This window comes from Phodopus roborovskii, unplaced genomic scaffold (assembly GCF_943737965.1).
Source record: "Phodopus roborovskii unplaced genomic scaffold, PHOROB, whole genome shotgun sequence".
NCBI lineage: Eukaryota > Metazoa > Chordata > Mammalia > Rodentia > Cricetidae > Phodopus > Phodopus roborovskii.
This window is the reverse complement of record NW_026126758.1, coordinates 104,368-115,744: the sequence shown is the minus strand read 5'-3', so window position 1 is coordinate 115,744 and position 11,377 is coordinate 104,368. Positions and strand designations below refer to the sequence as shown.

General features: G+C 42.8%; 1 protein-coding gene across 2 annotated transcripts in view; it reads right to left on the bottom strand.

The window, feature by feature from the left end:
* Positions 1-248: 248 nt before the first annotated feature.
* The window catches only part of Txndc16 (thioredoxin domain containing 16), an 81,829-nt gene continuing 70,700 nt past the window's right edge, over positions 249-11,377 (bottom strand). For both annotated transcript variants that reach the window (XM_051174939.1, XM_051174938.1), the window contains one exon: positions 249-1,309. In XM_051174939.1, the coding sequence (XP_051030896.1) occupies positions 1,044-1,309 (266 nt within the window). In that variant the 3' untranslated portion in view covers positions 249-1,043. The remainder of the gene's footprint in view (positions 1,310-11,377) is intronic.

Sequence of the window (11,377 nt, the reverse complement as noted above, 5' to 3'; positions counted from 1 at the left end):
CTTTTGTGGAGACTTTTATTGTTTCTTGAAAGTTTTATAAAAATTGAGGCTGGGGAAATGGTTCAGCGCTGGCTATTCTTGCAGAGGGCCTTGGTTTGGTTCCCAGCATCAACATGGAAATTCACAACTATCCATAACTCCAGTCCCTGGGGACCCAATGCCCTCTTCTGACCTCTATGGGCAACAGGCATGCATGTGGTACATGCGTGCAGGTCAAACACTCATACACATAAAATACAAACAAATACATCTTTAAGAAATCAATTTATAATAATCAGGATAAGACAGACACTCTTTTTTAATGTACCAAAGAAACTGGGCAGATTAACAAAATACTGAGATCCACTGTTGCAGGCTAAGTGGACACAGGATTAAGAAGCCTTGGTATTGCTGACATTATGGAAAAGACAATTCTTTGATGGGGCAAGCTATCCAATGTAGGGTGCTTAGGAGCACCCCAAGCTCTGTCCACAGATGTCAGTAGTATCCCTAAGTCATAATATTGAAACTGCCTCTGCACATTGACAAACACCCCTGTTGTTAGAACTGAAAAGTGCTGATTTTAACATGACCACAAGGAAATAAATATAACTGCCAGCTATGATTCCACTGTAGTCAACGGCTACTCAGTGGAGTTACATTCCAGTTTTGATTCAAATACTCATCACAGTTAGAATTAAGTGAATTATATTAGTGTATGTCTGACAATGAGCTGCCCATTACAATACCACCATAACAAATAAGCACTGGAAATGTGGCTCTCTATAATGAGGAATGGCATTAAGTAAGAAACACACTCTATTTGGAAGAATTCCTGTGGAAAAAGCAAATGTCTTCACATTTTTATATTAATTAATCTAACTGGGTTTACTTACTGAATGAAATACATTTTAAATCCATTTTACTGGATCATGTTATGGTTTTGAAGTATACCTACTAAGAAACTTTACATGTGTTATTTAGACTTGACATGAGTTAGTATTACTCCTTAACAGAAGCAACCTTGAGTTTCTAAAGCAACAAGGCTGGCCCTCAAGGTCCCATCATAACTCCTTGTGGAGCTGCGAAGGCTCACCAGCCTCTTTTGGCCAGCTGTTCCTGTTCCAGCGCCTGATTCTGAGCATTTCAGCCGGCTCTCTTCTGGTGGCTGATTTACCTCCCTGGGGCTGCTCAGCACTCTCCTGCACCTCCGCATCTTTCATATACTCCGACACTTTCTTTGTGGGAGCTGGAGGTGTAGGGGCATCCATCATACTTAGAAAATCAAAAGCTGGAAGAGGGGGTTTCCACTCCTGATCAGATAAAATTGCTGCAAGGAAGAAACAATCAAGAGTATTACTGACAAACAGAGATGAAATCACTGTATGAATATAGATAAAAAGCAAGCTACCATGCAGTTGCTGGGAATTGAACTAAGGATCTCAGGAAGATCAGTAACTGCTCTTAACCTCTGAGCCATCTCTCCAGCCTGAATAGCAGTGACTCATGCCTTTAATCCCAGCACTTGAGAGGCAGAGGCAGTTCAAGGCCAGCCTGGTCTACAAAGCTACACAGAGAAACCCTGGTCTCACCAAACAAACAAACAAACAAAAAACAATGTTTTATTTTGAAGTGTGTAGTTGTAGGGGGGCCTTATTAGCCATCTTCATTTGCATTTGTGTTTGTAGTTATATAAGGGGGATATATGCACACTTTCCATCATGCATGCAGAGGCCAGAGAATTCCACTGTCTTTATTGCTCTCCACCTTATTTTTTTCAGACAGTCTCTCACTGAATGTGAAGTTTGCCATTCTGGCTGGCAAGCAAGCTCCCAGGATTTGCGGGTTACCAGTCATCAGTACTGGGGTTACAGACACAAGCAGCCATGTTCCACTTTCATGCAGGTGCTAAGGATTTGGATTCATATCTCTTGCTTTCATAACAAGTGCTAAAGAATCTCTCCAGCCTCTAGTTTCATATTTTAGTATTATATTCATTCCCTACTTATTTTTCTGAAGTGGTTAAGTATTACTAAGAACAAAAACAAAAACAAACAAAAAACATCTTATTACCAGCTAACCCTTGTTGAAGGTTTTTAAAAATTAACATTATAGACAGGTACAAGTTAAAATATCAAGTTTCTTGCTTCCCTCCCTACTCCAGACTTTTTTTAAAAAATCTGTTTTATTGTTCAAAACAAGTAAACTGAGGAGCAGTGATGGCACATGCCTTTAATTCCAGTACTCAGGAGACAAAGCACACAGATCTCTGAGGACAGCCTGCTCTACAGAGTGAGTTCCAGGACAGCCAAGGCTACTTAGATAAACCCTGTCTCAAAAACAAACAAACAAAAAATTAAATCTAGCATTTACCACTGCATTTCAGCAGATACAACAGAAAGACATGCATGTACTTTCCCCATGAGATCCTGGTCATCAATCATTAAATCCATGTGGAAAACACAGTGTCAACTCAAAGGATTGGACTAGATAACTAGAGTTGGACACAATATCAACATACTAGAATATTTCAAAATCACTGAAACAAAAGTCAAATTGTAAAAGTCTGACCTGACTAAATAGACAAGAATGAAGCTCAACATGAAAATTTTCAGATTTCATGCAGTTAGTACATGTCTTACTTTGTTGCTGTTGTGGTTATAACAGAATAGCTGAGTCTGGGTCATTTACAAAGAAAAGTTTATTTGGGCTCATAGTTCTAGAGTCTGGGAAGTTCAAGCTTCATACTGCTTCAATTTAGCTATGGAAGCAGAAGGGGAGTCAGTTGTGCTAATATCTGGGGGCCTCTTAAATCTGGAGTCCTGTTATAACCACGTGTAAGTGTATACAGGTACACATCTGAGTGTATGTATGTATACTATGTGCATGCAGGATCCCCCAGAAATCAGAAGAGGGGTTGGGTTCCCTAGAGCTAGAATCACCAGCAGTTGTAAGCCACCCAGTGTGGGCACTGGGGACTAGAACCCACGTCTTCCGCGACAGCAGCAAGTGCTCTTAACCACTGAGTCATCTCTCCAGCACCAAATGACTACTTTATAAGTGACTATTTTCTTCTGCTCAATTTTATTATTTTTTTTCTTAAAGATTTTATTATGTTTTTTGGAGACAGAGGGCTGTGTAGCCATGGCTGCCATGGAACTCACTCTGTACACCAGACTGGCCTACAACTCGCAGAGTTCTGCCTGCCTCTGCTTCCTGAGTACTGGGCTTAAAGGTTTGCCCCACCATGGCTGGCTCTTTAACTAGTTTTAATCATAGTATGCTCTGGTTTGTCTACTTTGAAACTCAAATTGAAATTTGATCAACATTTGGCCATGTTGGAAGGTGGGTCCTAGTAAGTGGCATTGGGTTAGTGCTAGGGATTAAACTCAGCCTTCAGGCTTGTACAGCAAGCACTTTACCAAGTGAGCCATCTCCCTGGCTCTGAAAAGTAACTACTATGACTCATTCCAGAAAAAATATTTAACATTGTTACTCACACTAGTAATGCCTTAATCTTGAAGCCTTTTCTGTTTTTAAGTCAATACCCTTTCCATACACTTTATGAAAACAAGTCTATTTTTTAAAGTTAACTATAGACAAGCAATAATTTTAAAGTGCCATGGAGTTAACTGAACTATAAATACCCGGTGATTAGATGAATTTCCTTAGATGGGTCTCATGCAGTGCTCATAATATTTTAAAATGCTGGTCATACTACACAGAGAATAACAAACTTTGGAGAACTTAGTCCTAAATGGGATGTCTTTATCAAATTCCTCCCCTTGATGCTCACTGATCTACGCAGAAGAGGTGTCAGAAAGACTGGAAGAGCTAGAGGGGAGGGATGTCTCCAAGGAAACAGCATCTTCAGACACAACAGGCCTGATACACATCTGAACCCAGAGACTGATATGCAGAGGCCTATACCAGTCCAAACCAGACAAAATCCCAGCAGAGAGAAAGGGATGTGAACGAAAACTTCCATCCCTAATCAAGAAGCTATTTGCAATAGATACCTCTTAGGAGAGGGAAGATCAGTTTTCTCCATCAGAGTATCACTGGATATTACCAACCACACTCCATGGCAGGCTCATATCACAAGTACAACTTATGAGATACATTAGATAGCCAAAAAGTATACTAAAAATTATTTGACCTAATTAAATATTTTTGAGAAATAAACTATATAGTTAAGGATATGAAGTAAGCTTGTAGAAATAAGTTGTGATAGGAGAAGTTATATAATGCTGTCTGCAAAAATAATAAATGCTCTGAAAATAGAAACTTAGGAATATTTTATAAATCAAACACTCGTCTCTTTAAGGTTCAGAAGCATAAATGAAGTACAGTTTATTAGAGTTGAGAAGCTCAAATAAAAATCTGCACTGCTCTATGCTGTGCAATTGCTGGAAGACAATATCTTCTATTCAACTATACCAAACTTGGTACATCATGGGGGCATTAAATTACGTTATTCATAGAACTCAAGCTTCAAACTGGTACTGATAAATTAGCAGATTACAAAGTGAGCAATGGAGAAAATACATATCTGAATGTAGTGAACAGGCAAGGGAGGTAAGAATGACTATGTGCAGTTGACAACATTCACTTAAATGTTTATTAAAGTGTCTTTAAGGAAAGTCTATTTTAAAGGAAAGAGAAATGCAATTTTTAAAGGATAACTACTAGAGCTTGACATTTCAATGTTGCTAATCATTTGCTAAGGGAAATATAAGAAGGTCTTAATGTTTTCAACTGAAAACAAATCTGTCCTTTGATTATGCAGCTGATACATTATTCATGAAATTATTAACTACTTAAAGAACAGTAGCAAACACTTCTTGAAATTTTATTATATTCCAGGCATTACTCGTTCAATCTTTAACAGAAGCACAATCTTTCCGTGGCACTGAAAAGCTGGCCATGGCAGATAGAGGCTGGGTAACTGGACAAACTTCCACATTAACTCCCAATAAGAATGGCTAGTGGCCACATCTCATCTGTGGTGCTGGTCATTCCCACTGTATTCCCAGAATATCATTACAACCCAAGCCAGCTTCTGACCCTCTCTCAAAGCATGGTTAACAGAGACCTGCCTAACTAAGTGTCCAGTCTGGCTAGCACAGAGGGACACAACACACAGAGTCATGCCATTAAGTCTTGTAAAACCTATGAACAGAAACAGACACACAGAAATGATGGAGACCCTCAGTGGGTGAGGTGCTGAAGGCATTAAAAGCTGCACAGAAGGGATGCCAGACTATCAGAAAACTCTGAGGAGGACTGTGATTCTTTCAGAATTACTGCCAACAGTTGTGGCTATACAATCAAAGCTCCCAGAATGTTCTTGCCAGGGAAGAACTATCCTTCAGGTTTACATGTTGCAAAGTTCCTATACATATTGCCTTACTTGACTGTTAAAGTAACTTTGTGATGTATCAAAGTAGGAACAGTGCATAGCAGAGGAAAAAAACAATACTGGGTGTGAAAACTGGGTCATGAGCTCAAAGCTGTTTTGAGCATCAATGGTTTCTAAAGCAGAGCTATTTGAGATGCACCCATCTCTACTTTAAGAGTCCATAAGGCTTGTACCTGACAGCAAAGTGGCAGCATTGACAGGACCCTCTAAGGAGGTGATGCAGACAGGACCACAAGCATCTGAAGAGTACAGGCGCTACAGATGAAAGGGTGCATGCTCACACTGAGAAAGGACCAGAGTGCTCTCTCACACTGAGAAAGGACCAGGGTGCTCTCTCACACTGAGAAAGGATCAGAGTGCTCTCTCACACTGAGAAAGGATCAGAGTGCACTCTCACACTGAGAAAGGACCAGAGTGCTCTCTCACACTGAGAAAGGACCAGGGTGCTCTCTCACACTGAGAAAGGACCAGGGTGCTCTCTCACACTGAGAAAGGATCAGAGTGCTCTCTCACACTGAGAAAGCACCAGGGTGCTCTCTCACACTGAGAAAGGATCAGAGTGCACTCTCACACTGAGAAAGGACCAGGGTGCTCTCTCACACTGAGAAAGGATCAGAGTGCTCTCTCACACTGAGAAAGGATCAGAGTGCTCTCTCACACTGAGAAAGGACCAGGGTGCTCTCTCACACTGAGAAAGGATCAGAGTGCACTCTCACACTGAGAAAGGACGAGGGTGCTCTCTCACACTGAGAAAGGATCAGGGTGCTCTCTCACACTGAGAAAGGATCAGAGTGCTCTCTCACACTGAGAAAGGACCAGGGTGCTCTCTCACACTGAGAAAGGATCAGGGTGCTCTCTCACACTGAGAAAGGATCAGAGTGCACTCTCACACTGAGAAAGGACCAGGGTGCTCTCTCACACTGAGAAAGCACCAGGGTGCTCTCTCACACTGAGAAAGGATCAGAGTGCACTCTCACACTGAGAAAGCACCAGGGTGCTCTCTCACACTGAGAAAGGACCAGAGTGCACTCTCACACTGAGAAAGGATCAGAGTGCTCTCTCACACTGAGAAAGGACCAGAGTGCTCTCTCACACTGAGAAAGGACCAGGGTGCTCTCTCACACTGAGAAAGGACCAGGGTGCTCTCTCACACTGAGAAAGGATCAGAGTGCACTCTCACACTGAGAAAGCACCAGGGTGCTCTCTCACACTGAGAAAGGACCAGAGTGCACTCTCACACTGAGAAAGGATCAGAGTGCTCTCTCACACTGAGAAAGGACCAGAGTGCTCTCTCACACTGAGAAAGGACCAGGGTGCTCTCTCACACTGAGAAAGGACCAGGGTGCTCTCTCACACTGAGAAAGGATCAGAGTGCTCTCTCACACTGAGAAAGGATCAGAGTGCACTCTCACACTGAGAAAGCACCAGGGTGCTCTCTCACACTGAGAAAGGACCAGAGTGCACTCTCACACTGAGAAAGGATCAGAGTGCTCTCTCACACTGAGAAAGGACCAGAGTGCTCTCTCACACTGAGAAAGGACCAGGGTGCTCTCTCACACTGAGAAAGGACCAGGGTGCTCTCTCACACTGAGAAAGGATCAGAGTGCTCTCTCACACTGAGAAAGGACCAGGGTGCACTCTCACACTGAGAAAGGATCAGAGTGCTCTCTCACACTGAGAAAGGACCAGGGTGCTCTCTCACACTGAGAAAGGACCAGGGTGCTCTCTCACACTGAGAAAGGATCAGAGTGCACTCTCACACTGAGAAAGGATCAGAGTGCTCTCTCACACTGAGAAAGGATCAGAGTGCACTCTCACACTGAGAAAGGATCAGAGTGCTCTCTCACACTGAGAAAGGACCAGGGTGCTCTCTCACACTGAGAAAGGACCAGGGTGCTCTCTCACACTGAGAAAGGACCAGAGTGCTCTCTCACACTGAGAAAGCACCAGGGTGCTCTCTCACACTGAGAAAGGATCAGAGTGCACTCTCACACTGAGAAAGGACCAGGGTGCTCTCTCACACTGAGAAAGGATCAGAGTGCTCTCTCACACTGAGAAAGGATCAGAGTGCACTCTCACACTGAGAAAGGATCAGAGTGCACTCTCACACTGAGAAAGCACCAGGGTGCTCTCTCACACTGAGAAAGGACCAGAGTGCTCTCTCACACTGAGAAAGCACCAGGGTGCTCTCTCACACTGAGAAAGGATCAGAGTGCACTCTCACACTGAGAAAGGACCAGGGTGCTCTCTCACACTGAGAAAGGACCAGGGTGCTCTCTCACACTGAGAAAGGATCAGAGTGCACTCTCACACTGAGAAAGGACCAGGGTGCACTCTCACACTGAGAAAGGACCAGAGTGCACTCTCACACTGAGAAAGGACCAGGGTGCTCTCTCACACTGAGAAAGGACCAGGGTGCTCTCTCACACTGAGAAAGGATCAGAGTGCACTCTCACACTGAGAAAGGACCAGGGTGCTCTCTCACACTGAGAAAGGACCAGGGTGCTCTCTCACACTGAGAAAGGACCAGAGTGCTCTCTCACACTGAGAAAGCACCAGGGTGCTCTCTCACACTGAGAAAGGACCAGAGTGCTCTCTCACACTGAGAAAGGATCAGGGTGCACTCTCACACTGAGAAAGCACCAGGGTGCTCTCTCACACTGAGAAAGGATCAGAGTGCACTCTCACACTGAGAAAGCACCAGGGTGCTCTCTCACACTGAGAAAGGACCAGAGTGCTCTCTCACACTGAGAAAGCACCAGGGTGCTCTCTCACACTGAGAAAGGACCAGAGTGCTCTCTCACACTGAGAAAGGATCAGGGTGCACTCTCACACTGAGAAAGCACCAGGGTGCTCTCTCACACTGAGAAAGGATCAGAGTGCACTCTCACACTGAGAAAGCACCAGGGTGCTCTCTCACATTGAGAAAGGATCAGGGTGCTCTCTCACACTGAGAAAGCACCAGGGTGCTCTCTCACACTGAGAAAGGACCAGGGTGCTCTCTCACACTGAGAAAGGACCAGGGTGCTCTCTCACACTGAGAAAGGACCAGGGTGCACTCTCACACTGAGAAAGGACCAGAGTGCACTCTCACACTGAGAAAGGATCAGAGTGCACTCTCACACTGAGAAAGGACCAGGGTGCTCTCTCACACTGAGAAAGGACCAGAGTGCTCTCTCACACTGAGAAAGGATCAGAGTGCACTCTCACACTGAGAAAGGATCAGAGTGCTCTCTCACACTGAGAAAGGATCAGAGTGCACTCTCACACTGAGAAAGGATCAGAGTGCTCTCTCACACTGAGAAAGGACCAGGGTGCTCTCTCACACTGAGAAAGGATCAGAGTGCACTCTCACACTGAGAAAGGACCAGGGTGCTCTCTCACACTGAGAAAGGATCAGAGTGCACTCTCACACTGAGAAAGGATCAGGGTGCTCTCTCACACTGAGAAAGGACCAGAGTGCTCTCTCACACTGAGAAAGCACCAGGGTGCTCTCTCACACTGAGAAAGGACCAGAGTGCTCTCTCACACTGAGAAAGGACCAGGGTGCTCTCTCACACTGAGAAAGTACCAGGGTGCTCTCTCACACTGAGAAAGCACCAGGGTGCTCTCTCACACTGAGAAAGGATCAGAGTGCACTCTCACACTGAGAAAGGACGAGGGTGCTCTCTCACACTGAGAAAGGACCAGGGTGCTCTCTCACACTGAGAAAGGACCAGGGTGCTCTCTCACACTGAGAAAGGACCAGGAGTCTCTTTCCAAATTATGACTGGTGCTAAATAGTAAAGGCAGGCAATTTTCTACAGCCAGTGAACTACCTTAGAAATAAAAACAAAGTATCATCAAGCTATCATTCTAAAGGGATACAAGATAGCCAAAACAATTTAGAAAATGAAAATGGAGTCAGAGGAATTAAATGTCTCAATTTAAAAAAACCTACTCCAAAGCTACAGTATGACCATCAACAGGGTGGTGGAACCACAGACATGTAAATTATTCCATAGTAGTATTACTCATAATAGCCAAAAGTTGAAGGTGCCCTCTCACTTGATGGACAGATACACAATGTAGTGTCTTCACGTGGTGAAATATTATCTGCCTGTAAACTGCAATGACTGCTACAGTATATGTTCCCAAGAGATGGAGTCAGACATAAACACTCCCATACAATATTATTTCATTAGTACTACAGATTAAATATTGAAGCCAGAATGGTTTGTGAATTCTACAATGTTGAAATATCTGTATCCCCATGTTCTCTGTAGCATTACTCATAATTGTCATGGTTTGAAGATGACCCGTGTCCATCAAAAGATAATGAATGGTGAGTGTATAGAATGAAATGCTATTCATTCTTAAATAGAAGGAATCATGTCATTTGTGACAATTTGGATGAACCTTAAGGGCACTACACTTAGCAAATTACTCCAGATATAGAAAGACAAATACAACACATCCTCACTTAAATGTACAAACCTAAAATAACCAACTCATGAAAATAAAGAAACCAGAAGTTACAAAGGGTGGGAGACTACAAATGGTGAGATGTTACCCAAAAAGGCACAAAACTTGTTAGACAGAAAAAGTATTCTGGAACTCTGTTGTAGAGACTGAACTAAATAGTACATTACACAAACATAAAAACTCTTAACACACTTTTCTCCTTTTTATATTTATATATTCATGTAATGTGCAAGACTATATTTGCATATGTGTATGTGTGCACATAGGTACATGTGCACATGTGTGTACACAGAGACCAGAGGTTGACCTCAGGTATGTTCCTGAATCATTATTCACCTTAACTATCAAGGCAGGGTATCATGCTTGAACCTACAACTTGGCAGTTAACCTACCTAGCCAGCTTGCTGTAGGAATCCCCTGCCTCTGCCTCCTGCATGCTGGGATTTCAGTCAGGCAGCCTCACCCACCCAGCATTTATGTAGGTGCTGTGGATCCAGACTCCTATTCTCAAGCCTGTTTACCTGATAAGCCATCTCTCCAGCCCAAACAGTAGATTTTAAATGATCTTATCACAAAGAAATGATAAGTGCGTGAGGTAACAAATGTTAATTAGCTTGATTTAAGTGTTCCATAATACACACACACACAAACACACATACACACTCTGTCTCTCTCTCTCACACACACACACACAATATACATATACATATACATATATATATACATCAAAATACCATGCACATCATAAATTAAAGATTTCCAATTGTCAATTTTTAAAAATTGTCTCTGGGATTGGAGAGAATGTTCAATTGGTCAGAGTCCCTTTGGACAGACCTGATGGCAGCCTATAGTCCCAACACTCACAAGCCAGAGAATGGGAATCCTAGGGCAAACTGGCTAAACTAGTCATAATTAGTAAGCTCTCTCTGGGCTTGGGAAGAGATCCTATCTCAATAAATGAAGTGGAGAGCAGTTAAAGAAGACATCTAATGTCAACTTCAAGCCGCCCAAGTACAGGCATTCATATACATTTGAACACACATATGTATATATGTATACATACATGCATACACACACATACATAAACACACATGTACTCACACCACACCACATATATACCCATGGAAAAACTAACTCTACAATAGAGATCTAGGTTGGAATTCACACTTCTTCATTTAATGGTTAATTGGAACTTTAAACTAGTTATTGAACACTTCTACGGATACACTTCGTATGACTGTCAGGAGAATAAAATAATGATGAATCAACATTGTACACACCTAGTAGCATTAGTACTACTATTAGTACTAAACTTTATAATAAACTTTACGATGATACTTCTATGAGCAACACCTACACCAGATCAACTTCCAACGAGGATTAGAGAAGTAGATAATGAAACTCACTGGTGTTAGCTATTGTGACAGTTAATCTGGTCAACAGAAGAGTATATGCTAACAGAGACATCTTCAATTTGAAATGCATGTTTTCAGAATACTCAAAATCAAAGTG